General features: G+C 37.4%; 2 protein-coding genes across 6 annotated transcripts; both read left to right on the top strand.

Moving 5' to 3' along the window:
* Positions 1-1,030: 1,030 nt before the first annotated feature.
* Positions 1,031-6,123, top strand: LOC147856215 (3-methyl-2-oxobutanoate hydroxymethyltransferase 1, mitochondrial-like). 2 transcript variants are annotated; one of them, XM_087329653.1, is made up of 7 exons: positions 1,031-1,051; positions 3,155-3,485; positions 4,241-4,386; positions 4,608-4,814; positions 5,111-5,257; positions 5,557-5,610; positions 5,738-6,123. In XM_087329653.1, the coding sequence occupies exons 2-7, from the start codon at positions 3,164-3,166 to the stop codon at positions 5,969-5,971; spliced, it is 1,110 nt and encodes a 369-aa protein (XP_087185779.1). In that variant the 5' UTR covers positions 1,031-1,051; positions 3,155-3,163; the 3' UTR covers positions 5,972-6,123. The 2 variants fall into 2 exon arrangements, with proteins under 2 accessions (XP_087185779.1, XP_087185778.1); XM_087329652.1 differs by lacking the exon at positions 1,031-1,051 and adding an exon at positions 2,075-2,182.
* A 4,775-nt stretch (positions 6,124-10,898) lies between these two features.
* LOC147856214 (uncharacterized) lies at positions 10,899-22,603 on the top strand. 4 transcript variants are annotated; one of them, XM_087329676.1, is made up of 12 exons: positions 10,899-11,070; positions 12,674-13,253; positions 13,364-13,713; positions 13,878-13,997; positions 14,076-14,141; positions 14,460-14,570; positions 14,984-15,060; positions 15,575-15,642; positions 21,434-21,535; positions 21,637-21,815; positions 22,176-22,325; positions 22,502-22,603. In XM_087329676.1, exons 1-12 carry the CDS (start codon positions 10,939-10,941, stop codon positions 22,577-22,579), a joined length of 2,013 nt encoding a protein of 670 aa, XP_087185802.1. In that variant the 5' UTR covers positions 10,899-10,938; the 3' UTR covers positions 22,580-22,603. The 4 variants fall into 4 exon arrangements, with proteins under 4 accessions (XP_087185802.1, XP_087185801.1, XP_087185804.1 ...); XM_087329675.1 differs by having other exon boundaries at positions 10,900-11,070; positions 21,434-21,526; positions 21,625-21,815; XM_087329677.1 differs by having other exon boundaries at positions 10,935-11,277; positions 21,434-21,526; positions 21,625-21,815.
* Positions 22,604-26,688: the final 4,085 nt, after the last annotated feature.

Here is a 26,688-nt window from a genome sequence, read left to right as displayed (position 1 = left end):
TGTTGTTGTGCGTGCGTAACAAGGGTTCATAGGTCGAGGCCTTTGGTTAGAAGAATCTAATGTTTTTGTTAATTGGGACGGTATGTGTTACAACCTTTTTTTGGGGGCGGGGGGTAACTCCTTACATATCCATGTAAAAATACATGCAACACGTCCCTAATTTCTCGAAGTAAGCTTATCAATGGCATCTCTTCTTTGATCGTAAGGTCTGTTGCTATGAGAATCCGGCTTTCTAGGTCCTTGTGGTACCCAAATTTTATGCCCTTTACTTGTGTGGGGGGCCGACCCGAGTCACAGGGGGGTTGTGTAATTAGTAATGCTTTGAACATGTACGAACAAGGTGATTACTATACATATACACATGAATATTAGATGGAATCGAATACAGAATTGCAGATCAGATTCAAACTAGACCAGATCGAATGAGACGAGTGGTGCTCGAACATGTATTACGAAACAAAGGTGATTACTATGAATAATGTGAATATTCGGTTGAATCGGAATATGGAATCATAGATCGAATCGGAATACGGAATCATAGATTGAATCGAATGGAACAATTGGGTACATAATTGAATCGAGCCGACCATGTGGTGGGCATAATACATTCAAATTTCATACTGAGAATGTTTAAAATGTGGAATATGTATGTATATATTTTTGGACTCTCAGTATTCTATCTCTTTTACCTTCATATCTCTCTCTGTCTCTCTGTTTCTGTTTCTGTCTCTGTCTCTAGTGTCTGCCCCCCCCTTTCTGTTTCTCTGTCTTTTTCTGTGTTTTTTAGGGTTTCTCCATGCTTTATTCAGTAGATTCCTTCCCCTGTCTCTCTCTCTCTCTCTCTCTCTCTTACCCCTTTCCCCCCTTTCCTTTTGTCCTCTGTGATGTGATTGCCTTTCTAATATATCCCTTCCATGCCCTCTGTCTCTCCGTATCATCATTCGGATCCTCATCCGTTCCATCTCACTCAGAACTGTCTTGCTAAAGGATTTCTAGCTCTTGGCCTCCCCACCCACGCAGATCTTGTTGCTTTCTTTTGCCCATACATTAGGTGAGTTTGTTGGCTGGCTTTGGTATCATTTCTGGGTTTCTTGTTTTTGGTCTGATGTACATATATATGCATGTATTTTGATGTCTTTCCATGTTCAACAAACTCGTGCTTGAATTGATTTCCTGATTAATCAGGTTCAGTTTCATATTTTGGCTTACTGATTCTTGGTATTTAAGTCTGATTTATATCCATGTGAATTATGCTATGACCAAAGTTCCATCTTTTGACTTACTGATTCTTGGTATTTATGTCTGATTCATACACATGTGAATTATGCTACGACCAAAGTTTCATCTTTTGACTTACTGATTCTTGGAATCTGTCTCTGATTTATACACATGTGAATTACGCTAATGACCAAAGCCGCTATTTCTAATGATTCATCCTTTCCTATTCTAGGCTTTGATATCTGATGCATACATTTTTCTTTCAGAATGCTCTTTAAATTTTTTCTGTTTTTCCTTCAACATCTTGCAAATATTAATCCCCACTCATCACCCAAGTAGTAAAAACATGGTCTGTTGTCTGAATAGTGATCAAAGTCGTTGAATGGCATACTTATCCTTCAGTTATGCAATAAAGCTTAATTCATGGCGATTCAAAGATGCAAACAAAGACGGTTTCATAAACCTGAGATGATTTGATGAATTGATTTCCTTAAAAGAGAAGCATGCTTTATATAATCTTATATACCTATCCAATTGTAAGCGGCTCCACAAAACCCGATTACTGCAGCTGAAGTGTTGTATATATAAAGTTGTAAACAGTGTTGGGCAATGTCCCAGGAACAAGGAACAGTGTCAGCGTTCCGATTAGGTTGGGATTTTTGCTGGCCAATGTGGGGGACAGCTGGAAGTGATTCGTGCTAGAATTTCCAGCTATTTATATAGTTTGGAAAAAAAGGTAAAAAATTGAGTTCTTTGATATTTGCCCCCTCTTCTGTAGCGCTTGCCTATTTGCCTGTAAGTGTGTCGACGTTTCCCTCTTCTGTGCACTCATCACTGTTCTCCGATTGCCTGTGTGTCGATGATTGTGTTTGGGGTTTCATACTCCATTGCTTGTTGCATGTAGCGATTCAAAGTTCAGAGTCCAGAGTCCAGAATTGATTAAGGAATCTGTGGGAATCAAGAAGTAAGTGACCGATTAAACCGTGAATCCTTGTCCATAGCATAGCAAATGTAGATTGTGTCAACAATATTGTCCAGAACATCATTGAAGAGTATGGATGTATTGCCTTGTTGGCCTCGATATGGCACACAACAGGTAACAATATGTTTCCCCCTTTGATCCTCTCAGGTGGACTCCTACAAGCTATAGGTTTTTTCTGAGTGCTAAGTTTGCCACATCTCTAGAGTAGCAATAACAATAGTAGTAGGTAGTGCTAGTATCATTCATGTAGGTATTTTGTTGGAGATATTAGTAATGACATTTTTCTTTAAGAACAATCCTTAAGAACGATCGTAGGTTTTAACTGCCATATCATTGTTTTCAGTACTAGCTAGGTGTGATCTCCACAGATATATGAGGTCCCCTGGGTAGTTTTAGGGTTAGGATTGAGGTCCACTGTGTGTATGTGTGGAAAACGGTTCTCTCTTTTTCAGACTTGTATATATATGCATAACATTTTGGATTAGTTGCAATGAAAATGAGTTTAATCTTATAGTGTTGTGTTCGAGAAATTATGGAAATTGTTTTGATTCAAAAACTTAAGACGTTATACAAAGGGCATCAGTTAGTTTAGCTCACAAATGTTTTCAAAACAGCTGGTTTAACTGGTAGACTTTCCCTCATTGTTAATATGTCAAGAACATGATGAATTTTTTTCCAGGTCACTGAATTAATTTTTTGTTTGAATTCAAGCTTAAGTTGGTTAGAATATCACTGTGCAATTACTTGAATTGCATGAACATTGTTTCAGTAATACTTGAATTTTTGAACAGAAACTTGAGAATGGATGCAAAATATGTCCATTATTAAGCTTACAAAAACTATTTGTAAACTTCAAAATTCAAACTCAGGAAGTGATGTAATATGTGTAGGTTTTTATCTTTACAAAAATTTAAACTGTTGGATTTGAACAATAAATTTCCCATCATTGCTCAGATTGTGCAGATGTCTCGAGCATGGCGCCTTATATTTGAGAAACTTTGTTGTTGTGAGGATGTACTACTATTGGGAAGCAGTATGTGTGTTCCATCAAGGTTAGGAGTGAAACATAGAATGGCAACATTGAGGATGTATAGTAACTTGCCTGATGCTACTGTATATGGAGGTCCTAAGGCACAAACCCCTTCAAAAAGAGTTACTCTTCGACACCTGGCCTCCAAATATATAAAGAAAGAGCCCATTACAATGGTCACTGCGTATGATTATCCCTCTGCAGTGCATGTCGACCAAGCTGGGATCGATATTTGCTTAGTGGGTGATTCTGTTGGTGAGTAGTCTATCTTGACTTTTGATATTTGTATGAATTAGATTGAGTTGGTGAGAATCTAGATTACCTTGCCTCGTTCTATTTCTAGAAATGAGAATGATGAATAGCCAAATATACGCTAGTTTTAGGTACTGGTTAGGTTACTTTGCATTTCGTTGTAGGTTAACTATAGTTTCTATGACTGAGATTCAACTGCTTATCTTATCTTGAATTTTGTTATTTCTATTAGTGTGAGAATGATTCACTAGGTATACCCTAGTGTTAGTTCTTGATGAGAGGGTTTCACTTTTCATTTGTGCATGTCAATTTTAAATGAGCTTCCCTTGACTTTGCATCCTTTATAATCTGATTGCTAAATGTCTAGAATTGCATACATGCATTTGAACAAATATGTACATACACACACACACCAGAGAGTTTTGAAAATATGGAGAAATTTTGTCAAGGTATAGTTTTTATTTCTTAAATATAGTGCTCATGCCGCACATGTCATGCATACAATGGAGTTGTCTCTTGCATGCTGCCTTGTTCATTGCTAATTAATACTAGATGTGTGTGTATGTGGGTATGTACCAAAGAGTTGTGAAAATATGGAGAGAGATTCTCAAGATATAGTCTTTATTTCTTAAATATAGTGCTCACACTGCATGCGATATACATATAATGGAGTTGTCTCTTGCATGCTCCCTTGCTCATTGTTAATTAAAACGTTCACTTTACTACCTCTTCTATTAAATCTTCACCCTTGATTTTAGGAATGGTGGTCCATGGCCATGATACAACATTGCCGGTTACCATGGATGATATGCTTTTGCATTGTCGAGCTGTAGCTAGGGGTGCAAGTCGGCCCCTTCTTATAGGAGATCTTCCGTTTGGTAGCTATGAAAGAAGCTCTTCACAGGTTGGTTTGAAAGATAAGGAACTGAAAATCCAATACACGTGTATTTATATACAATCTATACCATGAAGAATTATGAAAGTAAGCAAGAGCCTATCTTTTGTATTGATTTGTTTAAACTTGACGAAATTCGATTGTCGTTTAGTAGTTCAATAAATTTACAATTTTGTATACATCTCTTGTGCTAGTCGTTTACAATTTCTTTACATAATTTACTATTACAGGCAGTGGAAAGTGCAACCCGGATGCTGAAAGAGGGTGGAATGGATGCTGTGAAGCTGGAGGGAGGATATGGGTCTCGTGTAGCAGCAGCAAAAGCAATTGTAGAGGCTGGTATTGCTGTGATGGGTCATGTTGGATTGACACCACAAGCAATCAGTGCCCTGGGTGGATTCCGACCACAAGGTCAAACTTCCTCTGGTGCAATTGCGGTAACATAATTTGTTTTCTGAATACATTTCTATTTTTTTGAAATAACATTTCTTGCTTCTTTGAAGGTATTATTTAACATAGAGAAGTATCAAAAATTTCCCTATTGGGGGCAATATAAATAAACCCTTCAACTTCTAGCAAATGTTACAGTATGCCTGTTGTCATAACTCATGCATTTTCCTAATGTGTCTCCTGGTTGATAGGCATATAATTTCCCAATTTACAAAAGGGGGGAATATTTTTCCCGTTGACGTGTATAGTTTGTTGTTCACTTGCTTGTTATGATGTTTTAAAGGTAGTTGAGCATGCACTAGCCTTAGAAGAGGCTGGATGCTTCAGTATTGTGTTGGAATGCCTTCCACCTCCGGTTTCTGCTGCTGTTACATCTGCACTGAGTATCCCGACAATTGGCATAGGTGCGGGACCGAGTTGCAGTGGGCAGGTATATAGCATACCTAGTTAGGCTTCTTTTAGTTATGTATGATTATTACATACTGTGTTTGATTACAATTCTCTCCTCAATGAACTGAGATTGTATTTCTGCGTAGAATATGATATTCATGCATTTATCCATTCGACTAAAGAGTAAATATAAAAACAAAACAAAACAGTTTTTTTCAGTGGTTGAATCACATCATACATTCTCCATAATGATTATTTCTACATCCAGTAAAAAAGGGAATTGTTTTTTTCATTTGAAGATTTAGGACTTTAATTTGAGTTTTTAGTTTTGGATTGCAGGTTTTAGTCTATCATGACTTGTTAGGTATGATGCAACATCCGCATTATACTAAAGTAAGTCAAATATAATGATTACATATACAAGAAGATGCAATGGATCTCCAACAGTTTTAACTTGTTTTACTTAAATCTGTCCTGCAATTCTTATTTTTTGCTTAACCTTTTTCATGATTGTTCACAGGTTACACCTAAGTTTTGTAAGCAATATGCCCAGGTTGGCAAGGCAATAAATGAAGCCTTGATTGCATATAGAGATGATGTGGCATCTCATTCTTTTCCTTCAGCAGCTTTTTCACCGTATAAAATTAACCAGAAAGAGGTAGAATCATTTTTGAGGCAGCTTGAGAGTAAAGGCTTATCTAATGCAGCTGAAGCTGCATGTGCGACTGCAAGGGATAATGTAAATGAGGAATGACATCACAAAAGGATGAATTGTATATTTTTAGAATCCTTCTTACATGAGCCAAATGTTGAGATTAAAAAATCTCACTTAACAGTCCAAATATTGCGTTTTATAAGGTGTTGAATCCAGTCCTTTAATAATGAGAGATAAATCATTAACCATTACATTTGAACATTGTTCTTTTTAAACATTAATCATTACATTTGATGCTTGTTTTGGACATCCAGGGTTACTGGAGAGAGGAATGAAGAAAAAAAAGGAGAATCATTGCTATGCATACTTTTTTATTTCTGACAACTTGTAACAAGTTAGCTTCTTTTGTATTGGTTCATGGATATTAATTGTAAATAGCCCCACCTACTTTGGCATTTCTTGTGATAAAGGTATGTTGGAAAAGTATTATCAACCTATTACTATGTTTGTAGCTATGCAGTTACAATGCATTAAACTATTTGAGTTTTCACCATAACCTCTCTTCATATTTTCTTACATATTTCAATATATTATTAGGGAAATTATAAAGAAAATCAGTTATATCGCGCATTGAAAAGTATTCCCCCTTGTTTTTCAAGTATTCACCCTATCCTACTATCTAGAGGAGGCATAGTCTTTACTCTTCACAACTCTAAATATGAAAATTCTGGTGACATTTGAGTATTTGACGTATGTAGCATGATACATGAAGACAATGGCATTGGTAATGAAGACCAAGTGTGAGAAGCATGATACATGAAGACGTTGGTATTGGTACTCAAGACCAAGTTTGTGATTGAAAGAAGGGGAGCACATAAAGTAGTTCTACAACTATAAGCTTAATGACCATCCCATCGTGAAAGGGAACAATATTTTTATAAAACAGTTATAAAAATCACTTTTGTGCCTTTTTAGCTTTTATTGTAATTAGTTTACCCTAGTGGTAAGTAGGAGGATCTAAGTAGTTAGACTACTAGCCCTTGTCTTGAGTTTGAGACCCAACTTTCTTACCTTCTATTAGTGCACACATTTGTAGAATGTATGGGTTGAACACATCACCTTTTGATCTTCATTGGACAACCTTTACCAACTTAGTTTACCCTAGTGGGAAGTGGTTAGACCAATATCCCTTGGTCTTGGATTTGAGACCCAACTTTCTTGCCTCTCTATTACTCCACACAAATCCATTGTGGAATGTAGGGGTTGAACACATGACCGTTGTGTCTCCACCGGACAACCTTACCAATTGGGTTAGAATATTCTCTTAGCACTACACGGGTCGATACACGCAATGCTTAGTATCCATTGTTTATGGCTAGGACTATTGGGGTATCTAAACCCATTCACTCCCCTAGCTTTCGTCTCTTAGTGTTAGTGTTGGCCCAGTAGAGTGCCTTCACCTTTGGTGTTCTTTCCGATCTCTACGCATTTCACCGCGCCATTGAAAATTCCCTTTTGTCCCTATCGTACTCTAGGCCATTAGTTTCCACTGCTTGTCCGGGATTGAACCCCAAGATTTGACAACGGACTTAAGGAGCCACCTATAGACACTCTCTTCCTCTATCTATTTATAATATTTATGAGTGGTTTGTGTTAAGAGCTTTTAAGCCAAATACGAATCACTCTCTCAATTGTATGTGTTGTGCAGCTAATAATTAAGGCGTCGTTTGTATATCTTACTTACTATATCTAGATTATTGAAGTTCAAACTTAACGAGAAGTTCATTTATTGAGAAATAGTAAGAGAATACAACCTAATTGATGAATCTAAGTCATGTTACCATAGCAATTTTGTTCATGTTAAAGGTATTACTTGAGTCAAATGAATTCCTCTTTGTACCATCTCTATTTTGTATTATAACCATCGTCTAAAATCACCACCATCGAAATTTCCTTTTTGATCTAGTAGTTTATTGATTTCCAATCCAAACTTTTTCATCTCTTTGAACATCCTCTTGAACATGGAAAACATGAAGGGTACTACTTCTTGAATCCCAATCACACATCCATGCTAGGTTTCACCAAATGCTATGCAATTTTGCATCGGCCCTTCGTATGCATGGACAGAAACCTTATGCATCATTTATTTAATGAAGACCAAAATATTTCTTACTTGGCATAATGATTAGGTGTGTGTTAATTTTCGTTTAACTTAAAAAGCTTTTGAGGTTTCCTTGTTGCATGGAGTGGAGGAGTGGGTGCTAATGTGTTGAAGTATGGTGTGGTCTTTGCCATTGGGGAGTGACGTGCCTAATCCTTCAAAGTTCAATTAGCTTATGGTGAGGAAGGTGACTCCTCAAGATTCGGTAAGCACATAATTGTTCACATTTGCATATACATATACCATTTACTAAATTATGCAAACACTTACACATATACACTACAAATTTGCACAGACACTTACATATACAACAAATTAGAAAGCTTATGTACACTTTCACACTATAATTCTACACACACTTACGTATACAACACATCAAAATGTTTACATACACTTTCATATGCACATACACAAACACAAATAATTGTGTACACATGCATTACCTTCAAACGTGATTATATGCACACTCACTCAAATACTACTTACACCCATGTGCATCTATTCATGCATATGATTCTATGTGCAATTGCACACTTTGAGAATGCACCAGTATGCCGAGAAACAAAATTGTCAAGAGCACGTTCACTTGCGGACTACATCCACAACTTCCACAATTGTGGGCTACAAAAAGAAACCATGTCAAAATCACCTCTTAAGTTCATGTACCCAATGGTCCCGCGTGTACTTAAAATGAGATTATATGGTCTAAAGCAAGGTCCATGGCAAATGGTACCAAAAGTTCAAATCATTTATGAAGTCATTGAAAAATTTCTCAATAAATGATTATCCTTGTTCATATTCAAAGTTACGTACAAAACAAAACCTAATCCTACTCATCCTATATGTGAATGGCATCTTGATTACAAGAAAATTAATAGAAGACATTCGAGTGCTTAACTAGAACTTGAGCAAACAATTTGACAATTATTTTGAAGGGGTGAAGCATATATTGGGCTTACATGAATGATCAAGGGATTCACCTATCTCGAGGGAAGTACATAATCAAGGTGCTTGATTGGTCCCACATGAATTGGGTCAAATCTTTGGGTGCATTGATGTTAATCTATCTAACAGAAAATAGGAGAGTTACTCATAATTCAATGGCATGATACATTTGGGTGCAATAAGTATATTCATGTTGAATCCTAACAAAAAGCACACGTGGTGAAAGGAAGCATGCAATACCTAACTGGCACAATGAACCAAGGCCTGAGCTTTGGTGATGTGAAGCGATGTTAATTGGATATTTGGATTCAAATCATGTCGATTGTGTAGATAGTAGAAAGTCAACATTGAGACATGCCTTCAAGTTTGCAAGATCGACAATATCGTGGAGATCAAAACTTTAGGAAGTGTGCAATTATGTCGAGAGTTGAAAGGCCACAACATTACACCAAGGGAAGCATGCAAGGAAGCATTTTGTTTTTTCAACCTAGGGCCTAAGATAAGAGCACCTTGCATAAATCCAACTTTCCATGGTGACAATCAAAGTACAATCACACATCCAATTGTGCCATAAGTACATACAAGACTGTGTTTGAGAAGAACTGGATTATGTTATTGAAAATGCACACGATCGAAAAAGTCGTGAATGCATTGATAAAAGCTATCTTTTTGACAACAATTTCAAACGAAGTCGTTTGCAAATTGAAAAAGCTCCAAATCAAGGATCATCAATTAACATTTGGATTATTGATCGTTAGTTTGTAATGAGTTTACATCAGATTGTCCAAACTTTGTTGCAAGTTAAATTTAGAGAGCAAACTGAGGATCCTACACAAATAAAACCCCCAAATTTGCCCAAGGCATCTCGTTATAGTAGCTTGGGCATTCCCCCCTCATTTGCTAAACTTATTTTATTTGTTTGTTTGTTAACATGCATGCTTGCCTGACTCAATGTCACCTTATGTCATAGTGGCTACCAAAAGTATTCTCTACATTTCCAAAAATATTGTTTAAAACAATAATTTCGTGACGAGTATGAATAATAGAATAAGTAATATGATTCACATTTCAATACGGATAAGGGCTCCACCAAGAGTTTGCTTCTTCTTTTTTCCATCGCATGAAAAATGAATCATTGACGTTAGCCTTAGTTCCCCTTTGGCCTCTTCAGTGCCAATCTTAGATTGAATTTGCTGTAAGAGTGATAGACCTGTAAATTCCCAAAGACCTACAGTGAGATGTGTATTCCTCTTTGGTGCTTCTCTCCCTTATGGTTTATTTACATTGTAGGTTTGCAACATAAACGTATGAACTTATTCTCTTTGTTCAATTTGGGTTTCATCACCAACAAAGCGTTCAAAAACATGGCGCGTTGCCACCGCATATCGTCGCGTACCTAGAAAGAATTCAGTTTGGGCAACTTGTGCATACAATTGATGCCCCACTCTTCCCAACCCACAAAGGAGCACTGGCTAGCTATCTACACATGGCTACAATAAAAGGGAGAAGGGAAGAACTGACCTTGAAGTTGTGAGGAGACTAGACCACATACATACTTCTTGACGAAAAGCGCAAGCATCGGATTACGGGTTCCCGGACAATCAGGACTTGTGAATGTCCTCGCGGGCCAACTGATGCATGCATTGTGGGTCTGGCGTTAATGGTGGTGCGTGGGCCAACCAGAAACAAAGGGCTCGGCTGGCCATTAAAACACGGGCACCCGACACACGCGGCTCGTCCGGCTGGGCCCTTTTGTTTATGGTTTTTGCTAAGACTAGAATATTTGCTAAATAATACTCATTTTCTTCTTCTTCTTCATCATAGACTATAGTCTATAGATGGGTCAGGACACAAACCCTAAACCAACAGACAAAAAGCAGACTACCGAAAAAAAAAAAAAAAAACAGAAAACAAACAAAAAGCAAGTCCTGCTGTCTTGTCTGCATGGCCCACAGCAAGGATGGCCTTAAACCCCCTACAGCTAGAGCTAGACCTAGAAATAGAAGAGAATGAGAAAGGGAGGCGAATTGATGAGTATTTTTCCTCTCCTCTGATGATGCCTTGGAATGCAGAGGAGGAAAGGATCCATGGTGTGAGTGATCTTTCATCCCCGTTTTGTTTTTGTACTTAGTTTCTTTTCTTGCCTCTCGGAAAACTATGCTTCTGATTATATCATCGGAGCACAATCATGGCATCCTTGGAGATGCCAAAAGATCCACCATCTTCCGCATCCAAATTTGCTTCAACTTCTGCTTCTGTTTCCAAGAAGAAGGAACAGCTCGAATCTGGAAGACGCAAGGTACGCACACAAATAGAGAAGGAGGGGAATTCATAATTGCAGCAAAATTTTGTTACATTTGTCTCGCATTTAGTTTTAGATCGATGGATCTTGATAATCATTTCTAGTTTCAGAGCATTTTTTTCTCGATGTTTGAAAATCAATGCTTTCTGGATTCAATGTTCTGATTTACACTGCGAAAGCAGATATCTACCTGTTATTATGCTTCATTATTCAAACATTTGAGGTCCAGACGAGATGCATTTCCGGTTTCATCCTATGTATGTTGCTCAAAATCACATATTTATCATTCACTTTTGGGGAAAGATGACTGTATCTGTATATCGAGATTACTAGATTTAGATCATTTTCCTGAATTTTAAAGGTCAGGATAGTGGTTGCCTTGTAGTTTAGTAATACACATATCTAGATTGACAGAATTTACACATTTTAATTCTTTTGGTGAAATATCCCTGTATGCAGGTTATGAATTCACATTCTATCTTATTTCATGACGTATTTAGGTCAACCTGTGGTTTTTAACCAGAATCTGGTGAACTTAGTGTCCTGGATTTATAAGTATACTGATTCCAGTAAGAAAGTATTTAAGTTATTATGTTACACAGGGTGCCTTTCTGTTTGCTTGCAAAATTTGATGCCAGAGGCCTAGATACATATCCAGTTGTACACGAAAAATAACATCTTGGTAAGGTGGTTCGATTGAACTACTTATATACAACAACAAGAAAAATAACATCTTGGTAAGGTGGTTCGATTGAAAGTAGTATACAACAAAAGGAGTATATATATATATATATATATATATATATATATATATGTATGTATGTATGTATATTTATATGGCATACAGATAGGGTAGATCTGATGTATGCATAGGAAGAACAGAAAAATCTTGGAGATCAGGAAAGATTTATATATATATATATATATATATATATATATATATATATATATATATATATATATATATCACAGTATTAGCACGATTGTTCTGTATATCATGATTCACAATCTTCAATGTCCTCATGAATGAAGTTCACACAGGTTTTGGGATATGGCCAATAATTCCATAACAATGGCAAGTGAAATCATCATGTAATGTATATTTTGTGCCTCTCATAGTATAGATGTGATTAGCATCATATCATTATCATATAGAAGTAGACTATGTATGATTCTTTGCATTTTCCATGGAAGATTTTAGAATGATGATTGACTGGCATCATTCCATTGGGGGGCAAGGTGATTCACTGATAATTTTTGTCTGTTATTGTTGCTTCATCCCATTTTACTTTAAAAAAGGTCATGATTAAAGTGATATTATGCATTTATATTGCTATTTGTCATATGATCAAGCTAATTTACCTCATACATTTGGGTTAAAAACTCTTCTCAGTTATTGGAGTATAGGAAGAAGAAGGCAGAAGAAAAGAAAAACAAAGAAAAGAATAATCCATCAGAAAATGTAATAGGTGATTCTCCTGGAAAGAGTATCATTGCCAATGGTGCAGGCCTCGATGCCACAGATGAAGGCAGTAATGGAGAAGAAATTGCAGTAGATGTTAGTAAAAGTCTGACTGTCAATGGATTTCCAGATGCAAGGTTCCATGAACACACTGTTAAGCAAGCATTAAAGAATGAGTTGGAAGAAACAGTGTCTACTTATGTACATGGAATGCCATATGCCCTAAAATTTAATTATTCTACTGCTACAATTTCCGATAATGACTATCAGAATTCTCTTGAATTCAGTGGAAACTCTTCAAACTATGACAGGAAATATGAACCTTCACCATGGTTCGGAGGAATGCAGAAATCTGAGTCCACCCCCATTGTGAATAATGTTATTGGAAGTGAACATGTGCAAAACTCCCCAAATAACTGTTTATTAGATGGAGATCAAGACAATGCAAAGAGGCGAGCTGGATCCATGCCTGTCTCTTTTTCAGTCTCAACCATGTTAAAGCAACAAACGGGTATTGATGTCACTGTTTTTTTAATAACTTTACACATACAACGATGCCATTTGTAGAACTGTAAATTCCTATCAAATTTAAAAGTTTTTTCTGGATAATTTACTTCCTAGGCATACCACCTATCGAGGAGAAAAATGGCAGTGGGAATATGCTATGCGGTAAACAGGATCAATTGGATTCTCAATTTCAGTTTATGCAAAAGTCAAATGGGATGAAACCTGAACCTGACACTTCAGATAATTTCCAGTATCTTATGGCACAACCAAATGCCTCATTCCCTAACAGATTATCTGTTGAGCCAACTGCGAGTACACAAGACACTTCTTCCTCTGGGTCAACAAATCTCTTGTCCTTAGCTATCTCATTGGATAGAGAGAGAAATAAAGAAGCTGAGAAACATTTGAATAAGTTTGATAAGCGTATAGTGCCTTCACAGGATGATTTCGCTACTTTGGAGCAGGTATATTAAAGACTATTTATTTGAGGTCAGGGAACACTTTGGAATACCACCGAGTTTTTCTTATTTCACCAAATGGTCCTGGTCACCCCCCTGCATTCATCTTGTTAGTAGTTAATTGGAACACCATTTTGACCATGCACTTTTTCTGTTTGTGTGTGCGGTAGCATATCGATGAATTGACCCAGGAAAAGTATGCATTGCAGCGGGCATTAGATATACAGATGTCTGTATCAGAGTCTTTGTCACAGCAGAACACTCTACTTGCAGAAGATTTTAATTCACAGGTATGTGAACTTTTTCTGCTGTCTTTATATGTATGTTCTTGGTCAAATCCTTATTAAAGTAACTGTAGGCTCTTGCAGGCCACCATCATCAATCAGTTGCATGATGAGATTGATAAGAAAAAAGAAGAACTTGCATTTCAATCGGTAAGACAATGTCACCGACTGTCGAAACTAGTAGCTCATAATTGGATCTTCTATAATGCCCATAAAGTGAAGACTTTTATTGAATCTTAAATGAAAGCAGTGCATAGATTCCAAGTTATTCATTTATAAAAACCAGGGTTGCCGTCGGGTAGCTTCAAATTGGAATACCTAGTCCAACTTCTACTGGACAACTTGGATAATATGTCTTCTATATATTTTCCAGAAAATGTAGGGACTGTAAATATATGTTTTACTTCGACACATCAGCAATTTTACATGTATTTGATGTATTCTGAGAGCCGTTTTTTGCTGAACCAGCTAGTCTTAAATAGCTTCATGATAGAGAGAGAGAGGGCACAACAAGAGAATAATTCAGCTCTTGAGCGGTCTCAGATTCTTGCAAAAGAAGTGATTAATCTGGAAGAGAAGGTAAATTCGTGAATGACTTACTATATTGATTTGTTAACTAAAATTGATAATGTAAAATAGAAATATCCTTAGAGGAATCCTAAAAAACAGCTTAGATTGTATCCCAAAGTGATGGAATTATTTTAAGGATCTTGCAAAAGAAGTGATTAGTCTGGAAGAGAAGGTAAATTCCTAAATGATGTACTATATTTATTTGTTAGCTAAAATTGATAATGTAAAATTGAAATATCCTGGAAAATGTAAACTGAGGAATCCTAAAAAAAAAGCTTGGATTGTATCTCAATGTGATGGAATTATTCCAAAGGAATCACAAAATAAGATGGTGTGTTCTCAACCTCCATTGAATCATTTGTGGTAGGTAATGTTATTTTATTATACAAATGGAAACTAATGGTCATGTGTGACTTCATTAGGTACTGAAGTTGCATTCAAACGAGCTGAAGATACAAAAAGTACTAGAATCCTTAAATTCTGAAACTGAGTTTTACAGGTAGGAAGGAGGTCCAGTATTTCTTTATGTGCTATGCATGGGAATATGTTGCATGTTTTGTTTATATATGAACAGAGATACAGTATACAGGCATTGTGGAAGTTGAAGATTAAGTGATGCATACATAAGCACACTCTGACCTGAATTATTTCACCACCACATTCTTTCTGTTGCAGTCAGTAATGAAATGAACCCAAAGGGTTTTGGTTTAAATATATTATCCATCACATTTTTTATTAGTAAAAATTGATAATGGTGTTGTTTATCTTGTCTAACAATTATAGCTCATTTATTTGTACTGCTAGGCTTGGATTAAAGAGTTGTAAGATATGCTTTATGTGTAGATTGCCGAAACATTGAAATACTCATGAGATTGTTCCAGACTACATATTATGTCATTCTTATTATGCAATTCCATATATAAGAAGTATCAGGATTGCCTCTATTATCATGTTCTCAAAATAATCAAATATTCGTTCTACAATTGTATGACTCTAATCCGAACTTCTTTCAGGGGACAATTAACAGCTTTGGAGAAAGATCGACAAAACCTGAGGTCTATGCTGGAGGCTTTACAAGAAGGTATGCACTCTTTACTTATCGATTGAGAGTGGATACATAGGAGCCCGATTCTTTGATGGATGTCCAGTGAGATTCTGAATTCAAAATTTGAAAGATGTTATTGATTAATATGGTAGGTCTCCTTGAACGACGTTTTAAGAGTAGAATATAAAGATAGGGCTTAATAGCTCTTTTGTTCATATCATGGTTGAGCATTCTTTCACATGGTGTCTTGAACCTTGATTTACCAATATTTGCGCATAATGTTTTTATTTCTATGTATTATATTCTCATGCATGATCTCTTTTTCACAATTATTGTCGCCTCCTAAATGCTTTTGTCCATAGGGAAGACTTGCTTTATTATTGTCTATTTTTACCCTCATTTAAATATTTTGGGAGGCAAATTTAATTTTTAGTGTAATATTTTAGAAAAACCCATAAAAAGAAACCAGAAGGAAAAACTATCTTCGCCTCCTAAATGCTTAGGTTCATGATGAAGAGTAACTTTATTGTTGTGTAGCTATTTAGAGAAGCCCCAATAGCAAAGAAAAACAAGATAAGCAACAGTGTAGTCAAGCTTTCTTCATCTTGTAAATGCGTAGGCCCATGATGTAGGTTAATTTTATTTTAGTATAGAATTTTAGAAAAGTTCAAATAAAAGAAATGGTCTATAAGATCCAACAAGAGATTACATCTTAGAATATTTTCTCATCTTTGATAACAACAAAATCGAAATAAATATAACTAACCTTGAGTATCAAAGAATCTAGATATTAATAAGCTAAAATTTTGATATTGCACAATTGAAATTTCGGCCATAGAAAAAATCTCTTACATGGGCTGTTCCAAGATGGAGATATCTCTGAAGCGAGGAAGCACTTTTGGTGCCAGGTGATAATGAACTTAAGTTTTGAACTTGCACAACTGAAATTTCAGCCCTGCAAAAAATCTCTACATGGCTACTCTGAGATGGAGAGATTTCTGAAGCGAGGGAAGCACATTTGGTGCTGGGTGATAATGGCCTTTATTTGCTGATGACAAGGGTGATGAGGCTGTGTTCCAGATGGTCATGGTCTATGTACACAAGACATTGCTAAGGAAAAGAGAGGGACACTAAGCGCACTACTCAAATCGCTTATGCATGGTTGAAGAAACTTGAACTTCATGAAGGTAGCAGCAAAGAGCAAAAAGAATAGAAAAGCAAAAAGAATAGAAGCCTAAATTATGTGAAATATTCTGTTCATGTAATGAGTCAATATAATTATGACAATCTCACTACTCAAATCAGTGATGCATGGTTGAACAAGACTTTGACTTCATGGCAGTAGCAAAGAGCAAATAGAATAGAAGCCTAGATTGTGAATATTCTATTCCATTTAGTGGGTCATATTAATGTAAGCCAAATATGAATACCAATCATTTGCTTGGGGAGCCATTTGTATGCAATTGCCGATACGTCTCTTTACATTCCTTATCCTACCAATGATTTTGGGTATATTCTCAGGAATATGGCTTCTGGAGAAGGGAAACTATTGATGGCAGAGGTATGGAGTATGGTAGATAGTTGGGAGGTGAGGTCATCAGGGGTTGTATTTTGAACAAGAGTCTAATAGTTAATGGGTTAATAGGACATAAATTTATACTACTTAATGGGTAAAGTGTATGATTGAGTGTAGGTTGCGCGATTAGGAGAAGGTGGTGGTTGTGGGGCAAGGGGTATGGAAAGATAAATGTAGTTGTCATCATTGGGCAGGGTGGGATAGTGAAGGTTTTGATTGTTTGGGTTGCTTGCTTGTCGTGAGAGGATATATTCAGTTGTCCACCCACCACCTCCTTGTGGGAAACATGTAAGAGCACTAGAATCTGGCCATGAGTTCACATCTTGTTGTAGATGACTAGGTGATAGTCAAGACTCCAGCTCTAGTAGATATTTTCCATATCCTTTGTTTGGTCATCCTGTGAGGAATACCATATGTAGACTTTTGAGTATCTCATAATGATCTCAGATAGAACACTCGAGGGTGATTCAATTTCTTCCTCTCTCTGAGCCGTTGTTTGGGGGAAGAAACCTGAAGGAGAATCTATTGTTGTTTTGTGGATTTCTGCAAAGCCTTCGACACTTGCTGTATGCCGGGCTTGGCTCATGCAGAAAGTAGATGCCTTTGGAGTCCCATTAGATGTGCAATGGGGAATTTATTCTCTATATGAATCAGTGCCAAGAACGTGTGCACTCCTATTGGGTGGTTGAATTCGTGGCTATAGCATGATTGGAGTAAAAACAACAGTGCCATGCCCACTATCACCTGTCTCGTCAGTCTTGATGTACATGAGATATCTAATTACTTCAAGAGATTGGGTGGTTCAGGAGCATGCTTAGCAGGCATAACCATTGATACTACTATATGCTGATGCATTGTGTTGATTCCTGACTTCACTGGATGGAATACAAAACAACTAAATCATGCTTTAAATAATTTAGCGTGGACAGATCCGTCAGTCAATCATGGTATAACTAAATTGATGGTATTTAACACCATTCAAGCATGGATAATGAGATCTGAATCAGAATTCTTGGAATAAAAAAAGCTGCCAGATGCACGATCCTACACATATCTAGGAGTAACATTCATACAGCCTCCATTTCCCTACAGGAGCCTGCCTCTGGCTTTGCTCAACTTTCTCATGGATATGCAGCCCTTGATGCCCTTGAAAGACAATGTCTGCACCCAATTCCAATAACCACAGAACTAATATTGTGGTTTAGAAGTTTGAGATACACTTCTAACACTAATTCTTCTCTATGGAGTAAAAATTGGAGACCAAGCCTTCATAAGGCACATAACTGGACAGATTTGGATAGACCATTTCTTTATCACTACCCGCATGATAAGAAGCAATGCTTTAGTGGTCCATGATATTATGGGGGGGAGATGGGAGCAGCCCCAATATTGACAGAGGCATTAATTAGTGACTGCCATCCAACGTATTTGAGAGGTTTCTGAGAAAAGGTGCCTAAGATCAGCACTTATGTCTTTAAAACAACTCGCTGAACATGGAGGTAATCATTGTTGGTTATCCGAAAATGGATGGAAGAGTTCCAGTTGCATGGCATAACTATAAAATACACTACCCCCATTTCAATATAGCTTTGATTTTCCACACTTGTACATTACTAAAGTGGAAAAGAATAGAGTGATCCAAGTCAATAACTAACAATCGCAACGGTTTGGTTTGGTTTGAGAGGGTCCAAACCGAACCGTTAAATTTTTTTGAAACCTGAACCAAACCGCGAACCGTTAAAACATTTATCAAACCGTTAAACCATTAAATTGTAAAAACCGCGGTTTTGTGGTTCGGTTTCGGTTTTCAACATAGGCCAAATTTTTAATTTTTAAAAATTTATAATATTTCATTATTTAAAATTTTTAAGATGTTCCTAAAATGTGAGAATAAGCTCTAAAAATGAAAAGATTGTTTAAAAACAATTTTTCAAAATTTTTAGAATTGTTTTAAACTTTTTAGAATTATAAAAAAAAAACCGTTAAACTGTTTAAACCGCGGTTTTTGACTGTTGAAACCGAACCGAAACTGAATCGAACCGTTTTAAAAAACCCAAACCTAAACCGAACCGAAAACCGAACCGTTGCCGATTGTTACGAATAACATAAATTTCCTCAGGTCTCTTGGTAAGAAAATAGCCAGAGTGCTAGAGTGTCCATTATAAGGCACTCTTTTTACACAAGTTGCAGGATGGATTTATTGTTATATGGATAGAGTGATCCAAACCTATATCATTAAATTTCCCCAGGTCTCTTGGTAAGAAAATGGCCACTATAAGGCACTCCTTTTACACAAGTTGCAGGATTGATTTATTATAAGACTTTCTTGAATGCGCTCTTGCACTCTTCACATAAGCTAGGATGTGAGATGGGCCAATATGCATGCAAATCTGTGAAAGGATCTGCCAATTGTGGTTGCAAGTTGTGAAGTTCCCCTCTCAAGATAGACTCTCTTGCTTTGTTTTTCATTTTTACTTTGTTGTCTATTTTGACCTAAGCTTTCTTTAGTTCAGCTTTGATGTTGTTAGGTTCTGGTCTTTTACCTTTTTTCATCTAGGAGCTCCTCATTAATGATTTCCACTCACTTTTTATCTTAAAATGAAGCTTCGATGTTCTCAAATTTAGGGTTAATGCACCCTCTTTTGTTCTTGGCAGTCTTATCTTTCATTCCTTTGTATATTGCTCAAAAGTGCTGTTTTTTTCAACAACGGAAATTCAATGTTATTGTAAGGCATTAATCATTGCGTATGAGCTCTTCCTGTTAACATTTCCTCTTCTCTCGCTAATCTTCAGGTAACCATCTCTCTTCCTCAACATTTTTGGTTGAGAGGGAGAAAGAAAGAAAGAAAGATATATTAACCTCTTTTAACAGGCTAAAATGGCCTTTAAGACCAAACAAGAGATTACATCTTAAGTGTTGTCTTGTCTTTGAGAACAACAAATAAATAAAAAAACAGTAAATAATACTCCATAAATATAAAAGTATATAATATAAAATTGTCTCATCTTTGAGAACAACAAAAAAAAAATAATACTTTGTAAATATAAAAGTATATAAGATAAAAAGAGATGAGGGAATCTGGTTTTCGGCACATGTGAGATTCTCAAGTTAGATATATTGTAGCTTTTGTCTTCGAAAGATCTCTAGCATAGGTCGATCCAGAATGGAAATGTCTCCGAAGCGAGGGAATCACCTACGATGGTGGGAGATAATGGCTTTTATCTGTCGATGACAAGGGTGTCGAGGTCGTGGTCCATGGGGCCGGGGCCTATGTGCACAACAAATTACTATTGCCCAATCAATTGTAACCCCTTTGTTATGTCCTGGTCGGGAGCCCATTTGTGTATCCTGTGAGTGACTTGTAGCATTAGTAGGAGTGATGGGGCTAAAGAAATTTGTGATTGTTCTTTGTGGATGAGCTTGTGTGGCTGTATTATTGTCCTTCAATAACTTTTCCTATGTCTCTTCACCTCTAGCAAGAAAAGTCCTAGGCACCGTTGGTCCTCATATTCCATTACCTTGCGTAGTGGGCCAAAGCCTTGTTTAAAGAAGCAATGGTATCTCCCTCTGATTTTCATAAAAAACACTACAGTGACAAACATAGTGTTCTTCGGATTCCACTCCTTGATGACACAATTGGCAAATTCTCTCTTCTAGAGGTAGTCGTGTATATCTGCCTACGTCAATCTGTAACTGATGTGATGAAGTTCGCAGCTGCCCTATCACACTACGCAGCGCATAGGATAGATGTATGTCCATATAAGGTGGGTTGATGATGAATCCATCCTCCGATGCGTGTAAGAAGTGTCTTATAGTGGGCCATCTTCGTACCAAGTGGTATTTTGGGGCTGATCCATGTTATCTTGTTTTCCAAGTTAATAATATCAGTTCGAATCACTCTATTCTTTTCCACATTGGTGATATTTAGATGGGGACAGTCCAAGCTATATTGGAACGGGGGTAGTGCATTTATACTCATTCTGTGTGACTCGAACCATTGCTACATTTCAGCATACCAACAATGAATGTCTCCATTTTCAGCCAGTTGTCTTGATGACATAAGTGCCAACCTTGGGTACCTTCGTTTAGGGAGCAAGATGGTTACCTGAAGATTAGACAGACGAAAGGAACCCAAAAATGCAAGAAATCCTAAAAGCATTAAATTACAAGAAAAGGAAACATTATTATCAGCACAAAAGAAACCTAAACTGCAGCCAGAAATCTGAGAGAAAGGGAGAGAGACTTTGCAGATAAGAAGTTGCTGCAAAAGATGGTGGTAAATGATGGCTCAAAAACAGTGCAAAGAGAAACTAGAGAAATCTCAACATCCACTAATGATCTTGGTATGCTAGCTGTGAATTCTTTTGTTTTGTAGTTATCAACTTCATTCAATACTTTATAGAATATCGTTTTGCTACAATTGTTTCTGATCACTTGCCAGCCCTTGATGCACCCCCTCCAATTGTAAAACCAGAAGATTCATCATCACATGTGGATATAGACAATTCATCATTGCCAGTGCTGACACTACTTGGACCCCGTGAATTAAAGTTCGGCAGCTTTTCTTCCCCCACAACTCTTTCATCTGATGAACATAGGCTGATAAACGATATTGATATACTCATCACAGAGGTATGCAATCTTATTTTATTGGCATGATCAGGGTGATAGGTTGTATTTAAACGATCATGTAGCGTAGCTTCATGTCAAGAATTAGATGCTTCATTTCTGGGAAAAATTATGATATATTTATTTAGTTAGAACTCTGAAACAAGAAACCTTGGTAATAGTCAATCATAATACTTTGTCAGTGCTGTTTTTCTTTCAGCTGGTAGCAGAGAAATCTTCTTTTTTGGAGAAGCTCACAAGAGAATCTTCGAAAGCTTCTAAGTTGCAGGCGATCATCTTAACAGCTTCTCATTTCTTTCACCTTATCATCATCATCATCATTTGTGGGCATTCTTTTTAACTTTCTAATTATTCCATTTCCAGGTATTGAATAAAGAACTATCAAGGAAACTTGAATTGCAAACACATCGACTAGAATTAGTCGTTGCTCAGCATATGGCTAACATTGTTAATATAGATGCTACAAGTTATAACAAAGAACAAGAAAAATATTTTGTTGATGAAGGAGATGAGGTATGTATAATTGATTTCTGTATAAAGGTATGATGAAATACATAAGAAGATAGATGCTTCCTCTTGACTGTTGTTTATATTTCTGCACTGAAGTAAAACCCAATTTGCTTGGCATGAAAAATCCTTCTTTGTGCTTATCTTCAGATTAAAACTCTTAAATTGCAACATATTCATAGGTTGTGGAGCGTGTGCTTGAATGGATTGCACGGCTTTTCCCAAGTGGATCTTCAAGAAATATCAGCAAATCATTATGATATGCTTGCACCTGAAACTCGTAGGGAATTGTAAGTGGAATGCTCAAGTAGATAGATGGACTATATTTGGTATATTGATGAAGGCCAGCTGGTGATTCGTACTGCTTGGGCTTTTTTCACCAGAAAGATGTGCAAGTAACTGTTCTTTGCAAGGTGAACGCTACCAAAAGCAATTGAGACATCTGGGGAACTAGTATTCAACTAGAAATACCAAGTACATATCTAGAGTAGCTTTTTCAGTTTTGGGGACCACTTCCCTATGGGACCACTTCCCTATGAAGCTGCCATCAGATTTCATTGTCTACAAATGCGGAAAATCTTTTTCCTATTGCTCATTTGATGGAGCATTCAGCGAAACAGCAGGTATAATATTTCAGAAGATGAGTAGAATACAACTCTTTTGTAGCAGCTTACTGAAGCACGTGACTTCAGCTTTGTTATTTATTCAGCTTGGGAGTCAAATTTTCTGTAAAGAGAAATTGTACATATTTCAGAAGATGAGTAGAATACAACTCTTTTGTAGCAGCTTACTGAAGCACGTGACTTCAGCTTTGTTATTTATTCAGCTTGGGAGTCAAATTTTCTGTAAAGAGAAATTGTACATACATACCATATTCTTATTATGAAACACTTAGAAAATTAGAAAATTATAGAAGCTTTCTTGTGAGTGAAAGCATGTTCAAATGTATAAAAAGAAGCCATGAAATTTTTTCTGGTTGTTACATTTGTAAAATTTTCTTTTGAGACTCAATTTAGTCTTTATATTTTCCAGTGTTCTGGAGAGTCTCGCGATGATAGCTTAAATGGTACTGTGAGTAGTGTGGATATCGGAGAGCTTACATACTTTGCTTGGGATAATGATATTGTCCCTAGGCTCCGATTTCTCTAGACATGTATTCCAAGAAAATGCTCCAATGGTCCAAGATGTTTGACCAGAAAGTGATGTTGTAGCTCCTTGATCACCTCTAGTATGTCAGCTTACATGGTACTGTGAGTAGTGTGGATATCGGAGAGCTTACATACTTTGCTTGGGATAATGATATTGTCCCTAGGCTCCGATTTCTCTAGACATGTATTCCAAGAAAATGCTCCAATGGTCCAAGATGTTTGACCAGAAAGTGATGTTGTAGCTCCTTGATCACCTCTAGTATGTCAGCTTACATGGTACTGTGAGTAGTGTGGATATCGGAGAGCTTACATACTTTGCTTGGGATAATGATATTGTCCCTAGGCTCTGATTTCCCTAGACATGTATTCCAAGAAAATGCTCCAATGGTCCAAGACGTTTGACTAGGAAGTGATGTTGTACCTCCTTGATCACCTCTAGTATGTCAGCTTACATGGTACTGTGAGTAGTGTGGATATCGGAGAGCTTACATACTTTGCTTGGGATAATGATATTGTCCTTAGGCTTTGATTTCCCTAGACATGTATTCCAAGAAAATGCTCCAATGGTCCAAGATGTTTGACCAGGAAGTGATGTTGTAGCTCCTTGATCACCTCTAGTATGTCTTTTCCAGAAGTTCTTGCTATGGGCAAGTCATCCACACATACTCCTAAAATGATGAATTCTAATTTTCTCTTCCATACATATAGGTTTGGTTCAATGTAAAGCCATGTGAACTTGGCATTGAGCAACTTATGTAGCTTGGAATACCATAGTCTTGGAGATTGTTTTAATCCATATAGTGGCTTGTGTAGCTTGCATACATAGTCGGGATATTTGTCATTTTCCATCTTTTTGGGTTGTTCCATGTAGATAGTCTCTTTTAAATCTCCAAGAGGAAATGTTGTTTCAATATCTACATGATGCACTTCCAAATTGAGGCATGACAATATTGCAAACAATAGACGAGGGGATGTGATTTTTAATCAGGTGAGAGAGTCTCATGATAGTTGATGTTAAGAATTTGTCAAAAGCCTCGAGCTACCAATCGAACTTTGAATCTGATTGGAGTCCCATGAGCATCACACTTCTTGGTAAATAGTCATCTACAATTCACAATGTTGGAGTTAGGCAGTTGAGGAACAAGAATCCACGTCTTATTGATTAATGATCGGTGCAAGATTCCCTCTGTCTTTCATGTGTGTTGTGAATGCTAATATGTCGGATTCAACTTCAGCAATGGAGTGCCTTGAGAGGTCTTCTTTTTATTGTTTTCTAACGCCTCATCTCCTTTATAGTCTTCATCATCATCTACTTCTTCTGATTTGTGGCCAGTTCGGATTGTCAAGTTACTAAATAAATCATATGCATTGCTAGTTGTATAAGGTTTTCCTCCTCTCCTTCTATTTATTGTGTTGGTTGGACTCGCTTCCTGTTACTTGCAATTTTCTCACTTATCCCAACAACTACAATGGCCGATGATGGTGTAATGATATAATGCTCTTAGTCCCTTTTTATAAGCGACTTGAGAGATTTCTACAAGATATTAAACCATAATAGACCGATAATGATATAATGCTCTTAGTCCCTTTTTATAAGCAACTTGAGAGATTTCTACGAGATATTACACTTGCCTATTCGACAAGAACTTATACTAACTGTTCTATTTTCTATATTACTCTAATTTCTAGTTGGCCAAAATTACAATTTGATTTCTGTCCTTTCCCACTTGTCCAACCCGACTCTAACCTTTACACTTCGAGTAGTTGATCGGCTAACACTCCCGAGTCAGGACGAAGCTTCAGGTTTCGATCAAGAGGAGTGGTGACGGATCGACAATCCGTCATCCCGAATTTGTATAGCATATTCAAAACATAGTGTCGTTGGGTGAGCAATATGTCGTCGGGGGTGTGGATCACTTCGATCCCAAGGAAGTAATCAAGGTCCCCCAAATCCTTAATTTCAAATGTAGCCGACAACTGGGACTTGACACGACTAATTTCAGCAAGGTCAGCCCCAATGACGGCCAGGTCATCCGGATACAGCAATATGCATGCCGTGCCTTTTTAACCTTTTCGGATGAACACCAATGAGTCGGATTTTGAGACCTCAAAACCCACCTTACGCAGCCGTTGTGTGATTTTGGAGTTCCAAGCACGTGGGGCTTGCTTGAGGCCATAAAGTGACTTCTTGAGCCACATACTGCCGACTTGTTCAACTCCGATTGAAATCCATGGGGTTGGACCAAAAATACCTATTCTTCAAGGTCCCCTTGCATAAATGCGTTCTTAACGTCCATTTGATGGAGATGTCATCCCCTTGCTGCTGCTACTGCCAACACCACACAAATTGTCGTCATCTTCACCACTGGTGCGAAAGTCTCATTGTAGTCAATGCCGTGGGATTGCGCGTAGCCTTTGGCCACCAATCAAGCCTTGTATCGGTTGACTGAGCCGTCGGTATTGTATTTTACTTTCTATGCCCATTTGCATCCGATCGGCTTGCAGTGTCGAGGAGGGTCAACCAAGTCCCATGTCTTGTTGACGACTAGTGCCCGCATTTCTTACTCCATGGTTGATTGCCATTTGGCATCCTGTGATGCCTCTACGTAGCTTTCTGGCTCGCGGACTTTTGCCACTTTCGTCATGTATGCATAATGATGAGCCATGTACTCATTGTATTTGTATCGGATCGTTGGGTTGTTGTGGCGAGTCGATCGGTGTAATTTCTCATTAGCCAATTTCAAGCCCATCTCGGTCTATTCCGACCTCAAATCCTAAGGTCGATCTTCGCTCATGGCCTTGTCGGATTCACTCCGATCCGACGTGCCTTCAAGATTTCCGTGCTTCGGCATCTTCTTCTTCCCTTTCTCCTTGGGGGTAAGTTGTTTCCTTGGCTTCCGCCACGGAAATTGCATGGCTGAGTCCTTGTTGCTCGTCGGCTTGTCAAGTGGTTGGCCGTCATGGTGCAGCTTGTCATTCGGCCCACTTAGCCAGAATGAAATCATACTCTCTTCTAGTGTGTCGATTTCTTCTTCTTCCAAGATCATCTCAACCTCACTAGCCTCATCTTCAACAATCGGCACAGAGTTGTCGAGAATCGGAGACGGAAGGGAATACCAAGACGTTGATTCGTTGAACATGACGTCTTGGCTCATTGGCACTTGCTTCGTCCAGGGGTTGTAGCACTTGTACCCCTTCTGCTCATGTGAGTAGCCGACTAA

The sequence above is a fragment of the Azolla caroliniana genome, unplaced genomic scaffold, assembly GCF_043228905.1.
Source record: "Azolla caroliniana isolate FFs.n. ecotype wild unplaced genomic scaffold, voAzoCaro1.0.p SCAF_13, whole genome shotgun sequence".
Classification (NCBI taxonomy): domain Eukaryota; kingdom Viridiplantae; phylum Streptophyta; class Polypodiopsida; order Salviniales; family Salviniaceae; genus Azolla; species Azolla caroliniana.
Note: the sequence above shows the minus strand (reverse complement) of the source record. Positions and strands in the feature narration are given on the sequence as shown.

Coding starts and splice junctions, on each gene's coding strand:
- LOC147856214 (XM_087329675.1), top strand. CDS start 10,939: ATGGCCTTAAACCCCCTACAGCTAGAGCTAGACCTAGAAATAGAAGAG. Junction 11,071..12,673: donor AGGAGGAAAGGATCCATGGT/GTGAGTGATCTT, acceptor AACTCTTCTCAG/TTATTGGAGTATAGGAAGAA. Junction 13,998..14,075: donor CAGAAGATTTTAATTCACAG/GTATGTGAACTT, acceptor AGGCTCTTGCAG/GCCACCATCATCAATCAGTT.
- LOC147856215 (XM_087329653.1), top strand. CDS start 3,164: ATGTCTCGAGCATGGCGCCTTATATTTGAGAAACTTTGTTGTTGTGAG. Junction 4,815..5,110: donor CTTCCTCTGGTGCAATTGCG/GTAACATAATTT, acceptor GATGTTTTAAAG/GTAGTTGAGCATGCACTAGC. Junction 5,258..5,556: donor GACCGAGTTGCAGTGGGCAG/GTATATAGCATA, acceptor TTTGGATTGCAG/GTTTTAGTCTATCATGACTT.